A 23257-nucleotide genomic window follows, 5' to 3' on the forward strand; every position below is an offset into this window, starting at 1 on the left:
ATCTACAACACTAGTACACTATTATACCATGACCCTGGTTATATCTACAACACTAGTACACAATTATACCATGGCGATGGTTATATCTGGTAACTTATACCATGGCGATGGTATATCAAACTCTGAGCACAAAATTATACCATGACCCTGGTTATATCTACAACACTAGTACACAATCTTACCATGGCGATGGTTATTTCTACAACACTAGTACACAATTATACCATGACGATGGTTATATCTACAACACTAGTACACTATTATACCATGGCGATGGTTATATCTACAACACTAGTACACAATTATACCATGACGATGGTTATATCTACAACACTAGTACACTATTATACCATGACGATGGTTATATCTACAACACAAGTACACAATTATACCATGACCCTGGTTATATCTACAACACTAGTACACTATTATACCATGACCCTGGTTATATCTACAACACTAGTACACTATTATACCATGACGATGGTTATATCTACAACACTAGTACACTATTATACCATGACCCTGGTTATATCTACAACACTAGTACACTATTATACCATGACCCTGGTTATATCTACAACACTAGTACACTATTATACCATGACCCTGGTTATATCTACAGCACTAGTACACTATTATACCATGACCCTGGTTATATCTACAGCACTAGTACACTATTATACCATGACCCTGGTTATATCTACAACACTAGTACACTATTATACCATGACCCTGGTTATATCTACAACACTAGTACACTATTATACCATGACGATGGTTATATCTACAACACTAGTACACAATTATACCATGACGATGGTTATATCTACAACACAAGTACACAATTATACCATGACCCTGGTTATATCTACAACACTAGTACACTATTATACCATGACAATGGTTATATCTATAACACCAGTACACTATTTTACAATGACGATGGTTATATCTACAGCACTAGTACACTATTATACCATGACGATGGTTATATCTACAGCACTAGTACACTATTATACCATGACCCTGGTTATATCTACAGCACTAGTACACTATTATACCATGACCCTGGTTATATCTACAGCACTAGTACACTATTATACCATGACGATGGTTATATCTACAACACTAGTACAATATTATTATACCATGACCCTGGTTATATCTACAACACTAGTACACTATTATACCATGACGATGGTTATATCCATAACACCAGTACGCTATTTTACAATGACGATGGATTTATATCTACAGCACTAGTACACATTATTATACCATGACCCTGCTTATATCTACAGCACTAGTACACTATTATACCATGACCCTGGTTATATCTACAACACTAGTACACTATTATACCATGACCCTGGTTATATCTACAACACTAGTACACTATTATACCATGACGATGGTTATATCTATAACACCAGTACGGCTGTTTTACAATGACGATGGTTATATCTACACAGCACTAGTACACTATTATACCATGACCCTGGTTATATCTACAACACTAGTACACTATTATACCATGACGATGGTTATATCTATAACACCAGTACGCTATTTTACAATGACGATGGTTATATCTACAGCACTAGTACACTATTATACCATGACCCTGGTTATATCTACAGCACTAGTACACTATTATACCATGACCCTGGTTATATCTACAGCACTAGTACACTATTATACCATGACGATGGTTATATCTACAACACTAGTACAATATTATTATACCATGACGATGGTTATATCTACAGCACTAGTACACTATTATACCATGACCCTGGTTATATCTGCAACACTAGTACACTATTATACCATGACGATGGTTATATCTATAACACCAGTACGCTATTTTACAATGACGATGGTTATATCTACAACACTAGTACACTATTATACCATGACCCTGGTTATATCTACAGCACTAGTACACTATTATACCATGACCCTGGTTATATCTACAGCACTAGTACACTATTATACCATGACCCTGGTTATATCTACAACACTAGTACACTATTATACCATGACGATGGTTATATCTACAGCACTAGTACACTATTATACCATGACCCTGGTTATATCTACAGCACTAGTACACTATTATACCATGACCCTGGTTATATCTACAGCACTAGTACACTATTATACCATGACGATGGTTATATCTACAACACTAGTACACTATTATACCATGACGATGGTTATATCTGCAGCACTAGTACACTATTATACCAGGACCCTGGTTATATCTACAGCAATATTACACTATTATACCATGACCCTGGTTATATCTACAACACTAGTACACAATTATACCATGACGATGGTTATATCTATAACACCAGTACGCTATTTTACAATGACGATGGTTATATCTACAGCACTAGTACACTATTATACCATGACCCTGGTTATATCTACAGCACTAGTACACTATTATACCATGACCCTGGTTATATCTACAACACTAGTACACTACTATACAATTACCCTGGTTATCTCTACAACACTAGTACACTATTATACCATGACGATGGTTATATCTACAGCACTAGTACACTATTATACCATGACCCTGGTTATATCTACAGCACTAGTACACTATTATACCATGACCCTGGTTATATCTACAACACTAGTACACTATTATACCATGACCCTGGTTATATCTACAACACTAGTACACTATTATACCATGACGATGGTTATATCTATAACACCAGTACGCTATTTTACAATGACGATGGTTATATCTACAGCACTAGTACACTATTATACCATGACCCTGCTTATATCTACAGCACTAGTACACTATTATACCATGACCCTGGTTATATCTACAACACTAGTACACTATTATACCATGACCCTGGTTATATCTACAACACTAGTACACTATTATACCATGACGATGGTTATATCTATAACACCAGTACGCTATTTTACAATGACGATGGTTATATCTACAGCACTAGTACACTATTATACCATGACCCTGGTTATATCTACAACACTAGTACACTATTATACCATGACGATGGTTATATCTATAACACCAGTACGCTATTTTACAATGACGATGGTTATATCTACAGCACTAGTACACTATTATACCATGACCCTGGTTATATCTACAGCACTAGTACACTATTATACCATGACCCTGGTTATATCTACAGCACTAGTACACTATTATACCATGACGATGGTTATATCTACAACACTAGTACAATATTATTATACCATGACGATGGTTATATCTACAGCACTAGTACACTATTATACCATGACCCTGGTTATATCTGCAACACTAGTACACTATTATACCATGACGATGGTTATATCTATAACACCAGTACGCTATTATACAATGACGATGGTTATATCTACAACACTAGTACACTATTATATACCATGACCCTGGTTATATCTACAGCACTAGTACACTATTATACCATGACCCTGGTTATATCTACAACACTAGTACACTATTATACCATGACCCTGGTTATATCTACAACACTAGTACACTATTATACCATGACGATGGTTATATCTACAGCACTAGTACACTATTATACCATGACCCTGGTTATATCTACAGCACTAGTACACTATTATACCATGACCCTGGTTATATCTACAGCACTAGTACACTATTATACCATGACGATGGTTATATCTACAACACTAGTACACTATTATACCATGACGATGGTTATATCTGCAGCACTAGTACACTATTATACCAGGACCCTGGTTATATCTACAGCAATATTACACTATTATACCATGACCCTGGTTATATCTACAACACTAGTACACAATTATACCATGACGATGGTTATATCTATAACACCAGTACGCTATTTTACAATGACGATGGTTATATCTACAGCACTAGTACACTATTATACCATGACCCTGGTTATATCTACAGCACTAGTACACTATTATACCATGACCCTGGTTATATCTACAACACTAGTACACTACTATACAATTACCCTGGTTATCTCTACAACACTAGTACACTATTATACCATGACGATGGTTATATCTACAGCACTAGTACACAATTATACCATGACCCTGGTTATATCTACAACACTAGTACACTATTATACCATGACGATGGTTATATCTATAACACCAGTACACTTTTATACCATGACCCTGGTTATATCTACAGCACTAGTACACTATTATACCATGACGATGGTTATATCTATAACACCAGTACACTATTATACCATGACCCTGGTTATATCTACAACACTAGTACACAATTATACCATGACCCTGGTTATATCTAGAGCACTAGTACACTATTATACCTTGACCCTGTTTATATCTACAGCACTAGTACACAATTATACCATGACCCTGGTTATATCTACAGCACTAGTACACTATTATACCATGACCCTGGTTATATCTACAGCACTAGTACACTATTATACCATGACCCTGGTTATATCTACAACACTAGTACACTATTATACCATGACGATGGTTATATCTACAACACTAGTACACAATTATACCATGACCCTGGTTATATCTACAACACTAGTACACTATTATACCATGACCCTGGTTATATCTACAGCACTAGTACACTATTATACCATGACGATGGTTATATCTATAACACCAGTACGCTATTTTACAATGACGATGGTTATATCTACAGCACTAGTACACTATTATACCATGACCCTGGTTATATCTACAACACTAGTACACTATTATACCATGACGATGGTTATATCTATAACACCAGTACGCTATTTTACAATGACGATGGTTATATCTACAGCACTAGTACACTATTATACCATGACCCTGCTTATATCTACAGCACTAGTACACTATTATACCATGACCCTGGTTATATCTACAGCACTAGTACACTATTATACCATGACCCTGGTTATATCTACAGCACTAGTACACTATTATACCATGACCCTGGTTATATCTACAACACTAGTACACTATTATACCATGACGATGGTTATATCTACAACACTATTACACTATTATTATAACCGTGACCCTGGTTATATCTACAACACTAGTACACTATTATACCATGACCCTGGTTATATCTACAGCACTAGTACACTATTATACCATGACCCTGGTTATATCTACAGCACTAGTACACTATTATACCATGACCCTGGTTATATCTACAACACTAGTACACTATTATACCATGACGATGGTTATATCTACAGCACTAGTACACTATTATACCATGACCCTGATTATATCTACAACTCTAGTACACTATTATACCATGACAATGGTTATATCTATAACACCAGTACGCTATTTTACAATGACGATGGTTATATCTACAGCACTAGTACACTATTATACCATGACCCTGGTTATATCTACAGCACTAGTACACTATTATACCATGACCCTAGTTATATCTACAGCACTAGTACACTATTATACCATGACCCTGGTTATATCTACAGCACTAGTACACTATTATACCATGACCCTGGTTATATCTACAACACTAGTACACTATTATACCATGACGATGGTTATATCTATAACACCAGTACGCTATTTTACAATGACAATGGTTATATCTACAGCACTAGTACACTATTATACCATGACCCTGGTTATATCTACAGCACTAGTACACTATTATACCATGACCCTGGTTATATCTACAGCACTAGTACACTATTATACCATGACCCTGGTTATATCTACAACACTAGTACACTACTATACCATTACCCTGGTTTTCTCTACAACACTAGTACACTATTATACCATGACGATGGTTATATCTACAGCACTAGTACACAATTATACCATGACCCTGGTTATATCTACAGCACTAGTACCTTATTATACCATGAGCCTGGTTATATCTACAACTCTAGTCAACTATAATACCATGACCCTGGTTAGAATAGAATAGAATAGAATAATACTTTAATGCCTTTTCAGGAATTTGTGTTACATCAGCAGAGCTACTGGCACATTAGAGAGATACCAAACATATTTACATAAATTATCAAAAATCAAAGTGTAGGTATCTTCACATTTGTTTAAGAGAGATATGGTACTTGGAATAAAGGATGTACGGGCTCTTTTAGTTTTCACAGTTGGAACTTTGTAGCGGCAGCCTGAAGGGAGGAGGTTGTATTCTGAATTTAAGTAGTGAGTATGGTCAGATATGATTTTGACAGCTTGATTCACGATTTGCCGCTCATATATTGATGATAAACATTCAAATCTGACTCCAGCCATTTTACTTGCAGTGTTAACAATTTTGTCACTTTTAGATTTGAGATGAACTGAGAGAGACCCGTACCAACAATGGAAGGAAAATGTTAAAATACTCTGAATAAATGCTACATAAAAAGATGACATCACAGAAGGGTTATACATTAAAAGATCTCAGTTTACGCATGAGATGAAGACGTTGTTGACACTTTTTGTATAGGGCTTCAGTGCTAGAGTTCCAGTTCAGCTTAGAGTCAATGAAGGTTCCCAGATACTTATACTCTGTCACTGTCTCAACACATTCACCGTTGATTATCACTGGAAGCATTTCTGTGGGTTTACTCCGAAAGTCAATTATCAGTTCCTTTGTTTTTGTGACATTTAAGAGTAAGTGGTTTTCTGCACACCAAGTCGTAAAATGATTAATGTCCTCTTTATACAGTTCTTCAGAATCAGTGTCGTTCAGTTTGCCGACAATTGCTGCATCATCTGCGAACTTTACAGTTGAACAAGTTGAATTCGAGCTTGCACAATCATTAGTGTTGAGTCTGAAAAGAACAGGAGATATTACACAGCCTTGTGGTGCACTAGTGTTGGTGGTCCGTTTACTCGATACAGCCCCGTTAACTTTCACGTACTGTTGTCTGTCCACAAGAAAGTTTTCGATCCACTTGATGAGGTATGAGTTAACGCCCATGTGAGTTTCTGTATCATGATATGTGGCTGGATAGTGTTGAACGCAGATGAAAAGTCAACGAAGAGGATCCTGATGTATGACTTAGGTGTCTCTAGATGTTTATAGACATTATTAAGGAGTGACAGTGTGGCATCAACAACTCCTCTTCTTGACCTGTAGGCGAACTGAAGCAGGTCCAGTATGTCGGCAACTTCCTGACGGAGATGTCTCAACAAGATGCGTTCCAGCCACTTCATTGCTATAGATGTGAGAGCAACTGGCCTGTAGCCGTTGAGTTCTTTAGGTTGTGTCTTTTTAGGAACTGGTACAATTTCTGATGTTTTATGGACCGAAGGCATAATGTGTGTATTCACTGGGAATTGAAACAATCTAGTGAAAACTGTGCACAGTTGAAGTCTGCACTCCTTCAACACAATGCCGTCAAGGTTGTCAGGTCCTTTTGCTTTTCTGATGTTAATTCTGGAGAAGCTTGGATGACGTCAGCTTCTGATATATGGATACGACTTTCACTATCCTGTACGGCTTCACTAACTTGAGCTCTCTCATCGGTAAAGTCGTGACAATCAAAGCGGCTGTAGAAAGTGTTGAGGTCCTCAGCAAAGGTTTTATTATCCCCGGCGTTGGTTGTCTGTCGTCGCCTGCTCTTGCCAATCATCGTGTTCACGCCTTGCCAGGCTTGTTGCAGATTGCTTTGGTGAAACTGTCTCTCAACTTTCTCTTTGTACGCTAGTTTACACTCACGAGCTTTAAGATTGATGTCCTTCTGTATGCATTTGAGTTTTATTCTATCTTTCTTCATGTATGCTCATTTCTTTTCGTTTAATAAAAATTTCATTTCTTTTGTGATCCAGGGCTTGTTGTTTGGGAAAATTTTGATTTCTTTTTCTGGTATTATGTTGTTGACCCAAAAATTTATATGATCCGTAATGACGTCACACTTTCCTTCTAATGTTTGTTCTGCATCATAGAACATGTCCCAATCTGTACACGCAAAACATCCTTGTAGGGTTTCAATAGATTCTCTGTTCCATGATTTGACAGTCTTAACAATAGCCTTCTCTGTTTTTAACTTTTGATGATATGTGGGCAGCAAATACACAGAATTATGATCCAAAGCTCCTAGTAGTGGTTTACTATATGATTTGTAGGCGTTCTTTGATGTTACCATAACACAAGTCAAGGATCTTGTCTTTCCATGTACAACATGTTACATACTGATTGTAGGTGGGGAGCACAGACTTCAGGGTACATCCATTAAAATCTCCCAGTATGAATTTTGGGGCATCAGGACAAATCAGCTCTAGGGATTGAACATGATTATGAACTACATCAGCTGCTTGTTTGTTATCGGCACTGGGTGGTATGTAGACACTCATAGCAAAGATCTGACCGAATTCACGAGGTAGATAAGTACGCCAACACTGATAGAAGTTCGATGTTTGGTGAGCATATCCTTTCTCTCACAAGATAGTTACGACACCACTTTTCATTTATATACATACATACACCCCCTCCAATAGATTTCCGGGGCGGTGGGGTAGCCTAGTGGTTAAAGCGTTGGCTCGTCACGCCGAAGACCCGGGTCCCCCGCCGTGATATTGCTGGAATATTGCTAAAAGCGGAGTAAAACTAAACTCAGTCAGTCAGTCCAATAGATTTCCCTGTAGCATCTGAATCTCTGTCTAATCGAACTGGAGTACCAAATCCTTCCAAATAGAGGGTGTTACTGTCCACGGAGGGTGATAGCCATACTAGTACACAATTATACCATGACCCTGGTTATATCTACAACACTAGTACACTATTATACCATGACCCTGGTTATATCTACAACTCTAGTACACTATTATACCATGACCCTGGTTATATCTACAGCACTAGTACACTATTATACCATGGCGATGGTTATATCTACAACACTAGTACACAATTATACCATGGCGATGGTTATATCTACAACTCTAGTACACAATTATACCATGACCCTGGTTATATCTACAACACTAGTACACAATTATACCATGACCCTGGTTATATCTACAACACTAGTACACAATTATACCATGGCGATGGTTATATCTACAACACTAGTACACTATTATACCATGACCACAACACTAGTACACTATTATACCATGGCGATGGTTATATCTACAACACTAGTACACAATTATACCATGACCCTGGTTATATCTACAGCACTAGTACACTATTATACCATGACCCTGGTTATATCTACAGCACTAGTACACTATTATACCATGACCCTGGTTATATCTACAACACTAGTACACTATCTAGGTACACTATTATATACCATGACCCTGGTTATATCTACAACACTAGTACACTATTATACCATGACCCTGGTTATATCTACAGTAGTACACTATTATACCATGACGATGGTTATATCTAGTACACTAGTACACTATTATACCATGACCCTGGTTATATCTACAGCACTAGTACACTATTATACCATGGCGATGGTTATATCTACAGCACTAGTACACTATTATACCATGACCCTGGTTATATCTACAACACTAGTACACTATTATACCATGACCCTGGTTATATCTACAACACTAGTACACTATTATACCATGACGATGGTTATATCTACAACACTAGTACACAATTATACCATGACCCTGGTTATATCTACAACACTAGTACACTTTTATACCATGACCCTGGTTATATCTACAACACTAGTACACAATTATACCATGACCCTGGTTATATGTACAACACTAGTACACTATTATACCATGGCGATGGTTATATCTACAACACTAGTACACAATTATACCATGACCCTGGTTATATCTACAACACTAGTACACAATTATACCATGACCCTGGTTATATCTACAACACTAGTACACTATTATACCATGACCCTGGTTATATCTACAACACTAGTACACAAATTATACCATACCATGGCGATGGTTATATCTACAACACTAGTACACAATTATACCATGACCCTGGTTATATCTACAACACTAGTACACTATTATACCATGACGATGGTTATATCTACAACACTAGTACACAATTTATACCATGGCACTAGTACACTATTATACCATGACCCTGGTTATATCTACAGCACTAGTACACAATTATACCATGACGATGGTTATATCTACAACACTAGTACACAATTATACCATGACGATGGTTATATCTACAACACTAGTACACAATTATACCATGACCCTGGTTATATCTACAGCACTAGTACACTATTATACCATGACCCTGGTTATATCTACAACACTAGTACACTATTATACCATGACCCTGGTTATATCTACAACACTAGTACACAATTATACCATGACCCTGGTTATATCTACAACACTAGTACACAATTATACCATGGCGATGGTTATATCTACAACACTAGTACACTATTATACCATGACCCTGGTTATATCTACAACACTAGTACACAATTATACCATGACCCTGGTTATATCTACAACACTAGTACACAATTATACCATGGCGATGGTTATATCTACAACTCTAGTACACAATTATACCATGACCCTGGTTATATCTACAACACTAGTACACAATTATACCATGGCGATGGTTATATCTACAACACTAGTACACAATTATACCATGGCGATGGTTATATCTACAACACTAGTACACTTTTATACCATGACCCTGGTTATATCTACAACACTAGTACACAATTATACCATGGCGATGGTTATATCTACAACACTAGTACACAATTATACCATGGCGATGGTTATATCTACAACTCTAGTACACAATTATACCATGACCCTGGTTATATCTACAACACTAGTACACAATTATACCATGACCCTGGTTATATCTACAACACTAGTACACTATTATACCATGACGATGGTTATATCTACAACACTAGTACACAATTATACCATGGCGATGGTTATATCTACAACACTAGTACACAATTATACCATGGCGATGGTTATATCTACAACACTAGTACACTATTATACCATGACCCTGGTTATATCTACAACACTAGTACACAATTATACCATGGCGATGGTTATATCTACAACACTAGTACACAATTATACCATGGCGATGGTTATATCTACAACTCTAGTACACAATTATACCATGACCCTGGTTATATCTACAACACTAGTACACAATTATACCATGACCCTGGTTATATCTACAGCACTAGTTCACTATTATACCATGACGATGGTTATATCTACAACACTAGTACACAATTATACCATGACCCTGGTTATATCTACAACACTAGTACACAATTATACCATGGCGATGGTTATATCTACAACACTAGTACACAATTATACCATGGCGATGGTTATATCTACAACACTAGTACACAATTATACCATGGCGATGGTTATATCTACAACACTAGTACACAATTATACCATGACCCTGGTTATATCTACAACACTAGTACACAATTATACCATGACCCTGGTTATATCTACAACACTAGTACACAATTATACCATGGCGATGGTTATATCTACAACACTAGTACACAATTATACCATGACCCTGGTTATATCTACAACACTAGTACACAATTATACCATGACCCTGGTTATATCTACAACACTAGTACACAATTATACCATGACCCTGGTTATATCTACAACACTAGTACACAATTATACCATGACCCTGGTTATATCTACAACACTAGTACACAATTATACCATGGCGATGGTTATATCTATAACACTAGTACACAATTATACCATGACCCTGGTTATATCTACAACACTAGTACACAATTATACCATGACCCTGGTTATATCTACAACACTAGTACACAATTATATCATGACCCTGGTTATATCTACAACTCTAGTCTACTATTATACCACGACCCTGGTTATATCTACAACCCTAGTACCTTATTATACCATGACCCTGGTTATATTTACAACTCAAGTGTACTATTATACCATGACCCTGGTTATATCTACAACTCTAGTACACTATTATACCATGAAACCCAGGTTATATCTGCAACAGCTTGACCTGATCAAATGAATACTAATGCATTGCGTGACCGTGTCACAACTGGCTGGGTCTATTATTGTGAAGGGGTGCACCTTTGTCAGTTGATTGCATATGTAGAGTAGCTCAGGTCAACACCATGGTTATATCAACAGAATCACATCATCCAGAAGGTGAAGGAGAAGCTGGAGTCCAAGGAGGAAAGTAGTGTTGATGATGACCCTCAAGGATATGACAACATTAAGGAGCTCAAGCACCTGCCTCCCCTTGGGTCAAGGGTTATCAGAGGTCCTGACTGGAAGTACCAGAACCAGGATTTAAATGGACCAGGAACAATTATCAACCATGCTGATGATGACAGTGAGTAAGACGTCTTGTCTTGTTGCTATTGTTCTCAGTTGAATGTACTCCTGATTTTGTACCTTCACTTCCTGTGAATGGGTTATATATTGGCATACCTACTTGAAATAGTTACTTTAAAGGGAAATTAATATATCAAATGGCTTTTTAACAGTCAAGTAGACAAATGGATGTCCTGGTGCAGACTGTACATCAGAAGGTTTACCTTTGCCCTTTTTCGCCATTTATTATCCCCTGGCCCAAAGTGGGAGGGGGAAACAGGTTTGAGCTTCGTCTATCTGTCCGTCAGTCCGTCTGAGATGATGGGTACAGACATTCTCTGATGGAGTTTGAAAACGGAAACCGTGTTACAATTTGTTACAGAGTTATGGCCTTTGTCATGCGTTTCTTGACTTAGTGCACGGTATCCCCATTGGGAACAGATTTTCTCAGTAACCGTTGAGGGATAGGGAAACTAAATGTGGTATGTGTTTTCAGGACATGAATGTCATGGTGGAGTTAAAAACCAGGAAGCAAATAGGAACAGAACACTGTGGCAGGGGATATTGATGACATGTCTCCTGGTTGGATTTGTCTTTGGACTTAATAAAAGTTGCCATGCATCTATCAATGTATTAGCAAACTAGATATTGTGACCTCTTTTCTCATAGATCTTTTCATGACAAGGTAGATAATTATATTGCTTTGAGACTGTTTATTGTAAAATAACAGTATCCTTTGTATGAGTGTAGATCTGACACCTGTGCCATGGTACTGTAGTTGTAGTATGGAAGGCTGTTCTATTCTTCATTGGTCTCACTGTATGAAAGCTGCTCTAATAGTAAATTATTACAATCTTCATGACATAAAGATCCTAAGGAATGTAACAGTTCTGAAGCCTATGCAGCAGATGATTATAACAATCAGTGTAAAGCACAAAGGCGGTGTTAGATAAGACCCTAAACAAGTAGTCTTTGTCAGTATATTTCAAACATGCTAATTTTTTTGTGATGCTGTCATTTTGTCACTGTGATTTCACATTGACAACTGACCAATCAGAAATTATCTAATGTGACAGGAAGTAGCATTATTAGAAATAACTAATGTCAAGGAAAGTGGTATGAAATTGCAGTAAGCATGCTGTCTTATTGCTCAGGACATTTGTGATGGTATGTACTGGGTAATATTATTTAGAGGCCACTTGTTCTTCTGTTTGCTCAAGTTCATCCAACAGTACTGGTAATTGTAAGTACATAAGTACTTGTTGAAGTATCATACCACAAAGGGTTTTCTTCTTCTGGATGTTGAAGAAGAACATGTTTTCAGATTAAGTCTTCTTTCCATTCAGAGCTTATCTGGGTTCTCTGGGACTTGAACAGCACTGTGTGTCGCTACAGATTTGGCTGTCAACACAAGTATGACATATGTGTGGAGGTTGACAAACCAAGAACACTCAAGGAGGATGAACTGATTGAGATTGGATGTCGGGTTAAAAGAGGTAAGCTACATACTATTTATTCCTGTATTTACTTATGCCGCCTGATCATGAAGAACGCTGTTTGTTAATCATGTTATATATGTGTCTGGTGTAAGGCCATATGTTTTATGTGTACCACCTTATCATGAAGAATTCTTCAACCATTTTGACTGTCTGGCATGCAGTCTAGTTATAACCAGCATGTTGTCAGCAAGTTTTCCCAGTAATGCCATCCAGTATTTGTAGAGTAACTGCCTTAAGGCTGTGTGTGGTCCTGTGCATAGAGCTCAGGTCACAAATAAGGTAAAGCTAAGCAACATTGGGCGGGGAGAGTCCTTGGATGGGTGACTATGTTTGGCAGCTTGACTCCTGAGAGTTTCTAGGACTTCAGTCCTGCCCCACAACAAAGCACATGTGATACATGTGGTCTCACCTTAGGCAAGTGTGTTTGTTCAAAATTGCCTCTGTTCACCCAGCAGAAAGTGGGTACCCAGTGGGATGAGTAATGTGCCTATAGCCTTCTAGCACCTAACATGCCAGTCAGCTTGGGTTATGCGGGGTCATGTTGTGCTGTGCTATTCATTGCTAGCACTATGAGCATACCTAGTGTGGAGTTTGGTGCTCTATAAATGGACACATTATTGTTATCATTGTATGAGAAGTATTGTACTATGTGTCCAGGTGCTGACTGGCCGTATCAGGATGAGGATGGTGGACCAGGTAACACTGGTATGGTCATCAGGAAAAGGAAGGACAACAGTGTGAAGGTTTGTCATCTTTTCTATCCTACTTTAACTGAAATATCTACAAACATTCATCATAGCTACAATTAACACAATGATGTTGTACCTGGCCATGTTTACCAAACACAACTTCACACATCCATTATGTATTTTTAATAATACAGAACAGAAATAATTTTCTGAATAGTATCTTTGTGCATAACTACAAATTAAAGCCAGTAATTGTGGTACTGCAAACACTTTCCTGAGTTTGTACTACTTACTAACTATGACTGGTGGGAATGATTTATTCTAAACAGTCTAAAATGCAAATAAGTACATGTACATCTCTAGTGTTACTGATGTTTCAATACCCCTGAAGATCCAGGTTAGAATTGAACTTCAGTAACCCATGCTTGTCGTAAGAGGCGACTTACGGGATCTGGTGGTCAGGCTCGCTGAGTTGGTTGACACATGTCATCATATCCCAATTACATAGATCATGCTCGTGCTGTTGATCACTGGATTGTCTGGTCCAGAACCAATTATTAACAGACTGCCACCATATAGCTTGAATATTGCTGAGTGTGGCGTAAAACTAAACTCACTCACTCCCTCAATGATGCTTCGAAAATGCATTCAACATGGAGATAATCTGAAACAAAACTTATTATGTATAAATCATGAAAAGTAAAGATAATATTCTTTCAAGTTCAGGAATGTTGATGTGACTACATTGCAGGTGAGATGGGAAAACGGCAAAATTCAGCCCTGCAGGTATATCACTCAAGAGGGAAAGTTTGAACTGGAGATATGGTGAGTTTGTTTAACTTGCTGGATGCGTCTTGCTTAGCTTTGATTCCTTACACGATGGGTGGGTACTGATTGTTAACTTCTTAAAGTTGGGAGATGGAGAGTTATGATGATGAATTTTGTTGTTCAAATTTACAGATTGTTTTTAATCCATTGAAGAATAACCAAAATTTAGTATGATCGTAACAGAACACTACAACTTAATACAATTTGTTATCCTTTGATAAATGCTCAAAAGAGGAAAACAATCATTAAATGATGCATGATTGTTTTTATCCAATCGAGATACATCTTATGTTTTGTGTAATTCCAGTTCCTCTGAAGCCCCATCAGATACCGGCAGTCAGAATGTGTTGTCAGCAAGCGCTATTCCTCTGAAGGATGATCACAAAGGTGATCATTGCTTTTCTTTGTCTTATTTCATTAGTGGACATCTTTTTTTAGCTTCCTCACCAAGTTAGCAAAGATTAGTATAATCATATCATTATCATAATTTGACATTATGTTCGATTGCTGTTGTGGTGCACCAAGTTGTGTCTTTGATTAACAAATATACTTCCATTAACTAATGTGTAATTGAATTTTGTTGTATCAAATGTACATTGAAGGGTCAGTAACTTACTGGAGACAAAAATGAAACATACACCTTAATGGATGACAGCTTCTTGTTTATTGAATAGAGTGACGTTTCTATGTAGATAAAAGTTTAGCTTGACATTGGTGTAAGAATCTACATCGAACATAGATGTAGCTCGAAACATCACTCTGTGCAGTAAACAAGAAGTTGTCATCCATAAGGTGCATATGTGCTCAATAAATGGGTCAAGGTTCAATACAAATTTCTGTTTTTAGCACTTATAAACATGTAAAGCACATCACAAATTGAATGTCAGTAGAGTTTTCACAGTCATAACGTATTTAATCTAACAAGGATGGGCTTCAGAGCATGTTGGGTAGGTGTTAGGGCTGTTGAATGATATAAGTTATCACATCGTGTCGAGGGAAATACGGGGGTTTTATCAGTCCCGAGTAGGGTTTGTATGTTTTGAATACAACCTTACGAGGGACTGATAAAACCCCGTATTTCCATTGACACTATGTGATGACGCATTTATCTAGCCGAATGTTTTTACTAAATCAAAGGAAAACAATACGCATCGAATCGACTTGTTGACACCAGCTGATCGATTGACCTCAATGCAGCGCACGTTACTAAAGGCTTGGCGATGCATGCTTTTCTCACTTCACGTGGTCACCGAGGTGTGGCGGGATAATATGACTTTTGTACTCCCTGCTCGCGGATCGTGACGGGTGTACATCGTCTTTTATCAGAGTCACGTGAACCAATCAAAACTCGACATTCTTACATGAGGCTGGATAATGAAAGTTATTGCTTTGTTAAAGAACCTGCACCTGTTATGCCAACTCCTGAAAAACCTCACACGCTGTGGCAGTGGCTTGATGACCCTGGTCAGTGGAGGCTGTATGACAGGGAGAATAATGACAAACTCACCAGGGAGTTCATTCGAAAACCCAAAGGATCTTGTATATTACAGAAGCATGGGAGAAGGTGAGATAGCGAAGAGCTGCTCTATGAATAATATGTAGTATTCTTCTCTTCTGACCAAAGTCAAGCTGATTCACTAATAGTTATATTTGTTATGATAATTTTAAATATTTTTAAATGGGTCTTAGAGATTGGTTATTTGGGAATTACTGGGATTTCTTTGTTATTTTCTTTTCAAAACAATAATTTGTTTGACATAAATTTGGAAATTTTGGCCTCAAGTTGATCAAATTATGTCATAAACACAGATTTATTTTCAGAGAATGAAACTGTATACTATATTGAAGAGTTAAAAGAGATAATCTGTCAGCAACAAAAACAACATGCCAATCCCCAACACATGCACTCACCATGCACACATTCTATTAGATTTCAACAGCCACCAGTCACCAAAATGTCATAGATTGCACCTGCATTGGGAATTGAAAAGAGGTCTTCATCAGTTTGATGCTACATTTATTACCAGTATGCTAACAACATCCACTTTGAGCTGATCGTGAGGCTATACTAATCAGAAGCTGTATCATGTTCCAGTTTCCGTGTCTTGTTCAGCTTGATGCAGGAGAAGTGTGTTGATGAAGGCATCAGACATGATGTCCGACGACTAGGTAGGTCTGATTTGTATTAAGGTGTCCATACTTTACCATCAATATCTGAATATGAGTTCTACAACCTACCATGAAGCACATACTCTCCTGTTCTCTGCAGTATATTTAAGGAGTAACTTTAGTTGTTGGTTGAGAATAGCTCAGGTGATTAAGTGAACGTTTGAAACAACTAAATTTCAAAGAAATGGAGAAGTGTCCAAACGTTTTTGAAAAACTGAAACTTTTCAAAGAAAATGATACTGGTGGGTTCATTATGATACCCCTATTAACAAGAGGTTTCAGACTTTGATGATGCTTCTAACTCTAAATGATGGTCTGTTTTAAGATAATTGGTTCATATCAAGAATAAAAACTTAGTGGGGAACAAAGGCTCTATTATCTAGATGATGACAGATGTCAGTCAAGATCTGATCTTGAAATATGACATTAAATATCATTGTAAAACAAAAGTCACTGTGTTCTTTAATCTGATTGGTTGAAAAACATGATCGAATGGTATTCAATTCCCGGAAATTGCAAGACTATTTTCTGCGTATTGACACATACAGATATCGCACATACCATTGTATTGTTGCGTCGTCAGCAGTGGTGACATCATTCAAATCATATTGTGATGTAAAGTCGGTATGACTTCACAAATGAGCAGTTCCAGACACTACCATGGGAACCAGCAGAAACGGTCAGCTGATGACACTTCACTGCTGTACCCGTACTCAATGTCAATGAGTGCAGACACAAAAACCCATGTGGGCATTTTGGTTTACTTTTGTGTTTACAATGTTGATAAACATCATGTGTTGGCCAATTTCCAGGTGTTATTAAGTATTTGAAGCATGGGAATTCATATGGAACCGACGGAGTTATTATCTATTATCTACATGATGACCGATTTCAATCAAGATCTGATCTTGAAATATGACATTAAATATCATTATCACATAGAGACCTAGATTGCTGTATCATTGAGGAGGATAAAATAGCAACTACGCACCTGAATGGTGTGGCCTCAAGGTCTGCAGTAATTCTGATTTCTTTGTTTACATTGTTTTTCAGTTGTCGATGATGAAGAGAAAGATGAATACATAGCTAAAGACATTTCATTGAATTATGGACACTCATGGACATGAGGACGATGTTCGTATTGCTTGATGGAAAAGTGCTGTCCTTGCTGTGTCTTCCAAGGTGGAGTGTGTCCTCCCAAGTGTATAATTCACTCCATGTAACAGTCATAGGTGTCAGCATCATAGTTTCAGTTTCAGATTTGTTTGTTTCTAATTGTTTGTATTACTCAGTATGTAAATTACCTATTACCAATGAGAATTAGTGACCACATGAGATTGTGTTTATGAGTAACACTTAATTAGCGGCTTCAACTTTTTTCATTTTAACATTATTGTTTCTGCAGAGGCACATGATGTAGAATATCATCATAGATTTAGTGTTATGAAAATGCTTTTAGTCCAAAGGTATTTTTGTGCCATGTCCAGTATGGTTTTGTATAGTTTGATCCCCATGCTAAACATACATACAAACTCATACATCTGGGAAGGTTATACAGAACAAGGATGCAATATGAGGAAAGCTTGCTAGGATTGTTGGAAAATGTAATATTATTTTTGAAAAGAGACTCATGACAATGATAATCTTCACTACATCTGCAATGGATATCCTGAGGAAGTGTCACTGGAAACACACTTTCCTCAGTATCATTGTTATCAGGTCTTCTTTGACAGCTCATTTATATTCATGTCATGATTTAGACATGGAAGAGATCTAGCAGGGTAATTATGCATAACTGAAACTTGTATCAATCTATGCATGTACAAAGTTTTTGTGATGTATCGCTTAGGTTCGGAATAAATATTATGGAGGCAGTGTACTGTCCCAATGAGGTTCCTGGTGAAACCCTTTCTAACTGGCGTGCTGATGTGGTTGTGGGGAACTGGCTCAGCAAAGAGTCCGAAGTCACAAGAAGCTAATTACAATTATATTTACAAGAACAGGATAACATAAGGTGGCCACAGAGAGTCGGTACAACCCACTTGGCTGAGGGCTAGAGCTGACCTGTGTTGGGAGTCTAAACCCTAAGTGACTAACATTTCGATTTCCTAACTATTTATCCAGAATTGAAACAATAAAAAGATTAGGATTCGTTGATGATACAAAATGGGTGTGCCCTACAACAACCAATGAAATACCCAGACAGAGGGGAGTACTTAATACTGCTAATCCTAATTCAACTGGCACTAATCCTGTTGACACATTTCCTGGTTGGATGATTATGATATTACAATAGATGTGCTTACTCTGGGCCATGTCATAATCATTTGATGATTCATATGAGAATGGACAATGAAATGAGTCTCTAAGGTACTCCTGGTGCTACTACATGTCTGCTGATTCAATGATATATGCTTGTATGTGTTATCAGAAAATATTTGTATGGTACAGATGATGAATGTATTTTGGTTATTCATCACTTGATGTATGTTCCTATCATAAATCCCCAGTCTGCCTTGGAATCAATCCGACCCGTGAATATCCGGGTTAGAATTGATCTTAAGTAACCCATGCTTGTCATAAGAGCCAACTGATGGGTGGTCAGGCGCGCTGACTTGGTTGACATATGTCATTGTATACCATTTGCGTTGATAGATGCTGATACTGTTGAGCAGTGGATTGTCTGGTCCAGATTCACCCACTCACTCACTGGAATTGATCACAAGTTTCACGTTGGTATCGGATGAGTCAGCCTGGGTGACATCATAATCTCACATGGATGATTTCAAACAATGACAATCACTGGATTGACTGGTCCAGACTTGATTATTTACCAGCCCCCCTCATATCAATGAAAAATAAATTGAAGAACATCTGTCTGTCCCAAGTTCTATTATCAATAGAAAAATTTAATCATGTTGCTTTTGCAGTCCAGTATTTCTGTACCTTTTACTCTTTGGTTTTATCAAATGGATCATGCAACATTACCCTGTAATGTATAGAGCTAGATGTTTTCATATGCAGCATTTTGTTACACTTTCGGCCTAAATTGCTTGTTCAATCATGTCCTTTCAAATGTTCTCTTAACTCTCATATCTGCCTTTAGCTTTCATGTTATATATGCTGCAAACCTTTACATGTTTTTTGTAAGAAGGAATTGAAGAAAAGTCTGAAGTGAGGGGTTTTTCATAATAAATGATAATCTTTTAACTGTTTTCACTTTTGATTTGATACCAGTGTCTGTTTTGCCACCACTGGACCAACACTGCTACCCCCTCCTAGCTTTGTCCTGAAAGTTCATTAATGACGCTAACCCCAATTTGTAACAGTAGAAACACTGTTGCACAAAGTTTAAAGCTGCCTCATAAAACAGTTCACAGGTATTTGACTGCAGTGACTGTGATTAATTGCAGCAGTTCCGTCCAAGGAATCATGCTTTCTTACAACACCCCATATACAACCTATCCTAAATAGCAAGCACACCTTACCTAAAGGGTAATCCTGTTACTGTATGTAAGTTACCAAAGTGTAGTAATTGTTTATCACAGTTCTTGAAAATACACTTCGTCGTGTCTCGAAACCTCAATGACTCAATTCGACTCATCAATGTTCGACGTATATTATTTCTGCTGTAAAGTTAGTTGGTAGTTTAACCACAATATTGCAAGAACTGGATAACATTGTGTTGTTTAGGCAGTGTATATAAAAGCCATGGACTTGACTCGGACATCGCAATATCATCCATGAAGATCGGGGTTAGAATTGGTTTTCACCTACTCAGGCTTGTCTCCCCTATGAAGATCTGGCTTAGAATTGGTCTTCAGCAACTCATGCTTGTCTCCCCTATGAAGATCAGGCTTAGAATTGGCCTTCAGCAACTCATGCTTGTCTCCCCCATGAAGATCCGGCTTAGAATTTGCCTTCAGCAACTCATGCTTGTCTCCCCCATGAAGATCCGGGTTAGAATTGGTCTTCAGCAACCCATGCTTGTCTCCCCCATGAAGATCCGGCTTAGAATTGGTCTTCAGCTACTCATGCTTGTCTCCCCTATGAAGATCAGGCTTAGAATTGGCCTTCAGCAACCCATGCTTGTCTCCCCCATGAAGATCAGGCTTAGAATTGGTCTTCAGGTACTTATGCTTGTCTCCCCTATGAAGATCAGGCTTAGAATTTGCCTTCAGCAACCCATGCTTGTCTCCCCCATGAAGATCCGTGTTAGAATTGGTCTTCAGCAACCCATGCTTGTCTCCCCCATGAAGATCAGGCTTAGAATTGGTCTTCAGGTACTCATGCTTGTCTCCCCTATGAAGATCAGGCTTAGAAGTTGCCTGCAGCAACCCATGCTTGTCTCCCCCATGAAGATCCATGTTAGAATTGGTCTTCGGCAACCCATGCTTGTCTCCCCATGAAGATCAGGCTTAGAATTGGTCTTCAGCAACCCTTGCTTTGCTTGTCTTCAAAGGCGTAACCGCATCAGGTGGTCAGGCTGGCTGACTTTTTGACGCCGCGGTATAGCTGGAATATTGCTGAGTGCAGCGTAAAACAACAAACCATAATCGCGGTAAGGTCCAACACATCCACAAGAGAGACAAAGGGCCCCACTGATCAGGTGTGCGGTTAGTGCAACCTGAATCGAGGCTGCATCTTCACAAGAAGGATCACATGGCATCGGCATGACGAAGACCAACGGACCTGGAACATGCAAACCAAGCAGATCCTTGGATACAGCCTCTGCCAGAAATGATGTCATGGACACGCATGCGTCCATGTCCATGCGTTATGTGAGATAATCCGAAGTCATTGTCTGGGCATATCATGACCCTGCACCAATCCCTCACTACATGTACACACCTGTATACTTTAGGGAAAGAGGTGCGCACAATATTGAAGAAACTATCGTACACAGGTCTATGTTCAGTGAATTCTGGCAGCCTAGGGAGGTCTTCTTGGCCCATGTCCACACCCAGAGTCTTCAAGAGTGGTTCCTTGTGCTTTCTGGGGACCTTTCGGCGGAGTCCCTTACCCCTGAATTATTTTTTGTCAGTTTTTGCCTTTCTTCTTTAAGTGATATTTAGATGCTGGTCTGATGATAAGGAACCATTTTTATAGATAGACAACATCTTTATTGCAATAGATGCGACGTTTGGGTGTAGATGCTAACACCGTTATCAAAAAATGTTCCTCCTCAGTTTTTGCCTTCTTGGTTATCAGGCCCAATTTGCCTTTGCAGGTCTTCATGGTAATCCCTTGCCTCTGGATCCTTCGGACCACCAGGTGACGATTTCGTCCTTGGCCTTAAAAGTACAAATAAAGAATGTTTCACACGATTGATATTAACCGGGTATTAGACAAATAACTGCAAACAGACGTTGAAGAATATGAAACTGAAATTATCTACAACTGACTCAAGTCGCCAGCCGAAAATCGCTGTTTCTGGAAACAACCTATTTAACGAATAAATGGTGCCTAAACCGTTGGTTGTGTCACCTCTTTGTCAGCATCGTGCAGGGTATCTACATGTAGTGGGGGTCAAATCTGGAGTCAAAAGACATTGTGCACCATCAGACATGAACCGCCCTCTGTCCCCCAGAGGAGGCGTGTACTGAATAGAGGTCAGTTAATATGTTTGTATATGGTTCCGGTGCTAGGGAACAACCATCCACTTGCGTGTTGGAGGTTTAAACGTTATAATGCATA

General features: G+C 38.1%; 1 protein-coding gene across 3 annotated transcripts in view; it reads left to right on the forward strand.

Annotated features, from left to right (window-relative positions):
- LOC124280401 overlaps positions 1–19560 on the forward strand; it is a 79959-nt gene extending 60399 nt beyond the window's left edge. For all 3 annotated transcript variants that reach the window (XM_046716307.1, XM_046716308.1, XM_046716309.1), the window contains 8 exons: positions 12190–12394; positions 13722–13871; positions 14532–14617; positions 15315–15388; positions 15699–15778; positions 16790–16955; positions 17487–17560; positions 18614–19560. In XM_046716307.1, the coding sequence (XP_046572263.1) occupies positions 12190–12394; positions 13722–13871; positions 14532–14617; positions 15315–15388; positions 15699–15778; positions 16790–16955; positions 17487–17560; positions 18614–18687 (909 nt within the window). In that variant the 3' untranslated portion in view covers positions 18688–19560. The remainder of the gene's footprint in view (positions 1–12189; positions 12395–13721; positions 13872–14531; positions 14618–15314; positions 15389–15698; positions 15779–16789; positions 16956–17486; positions 17561–18613) is intronic.
- The last annotated feature ends 3697 nt before the right edge of the window (positions 19561–23257 follow it).

This window comes from Haliotis rubra, unplaced genomic scaffold (genome assembly GCF_003918875.1).
Source record: "Haliotis rubra isolate DU_JTF1 unplaced genomic scaffold, ASM391887v1 Scf267, whole genome shotgun sequence".
In the NCBI taxonomy this organism is placed as follows: domain Eukaryota; kingdom Metazoa; phylum Mollusca; class Gastropoda; order Lepetellida; family Haliotidae; genus Haliotis; species Haliotis rubra.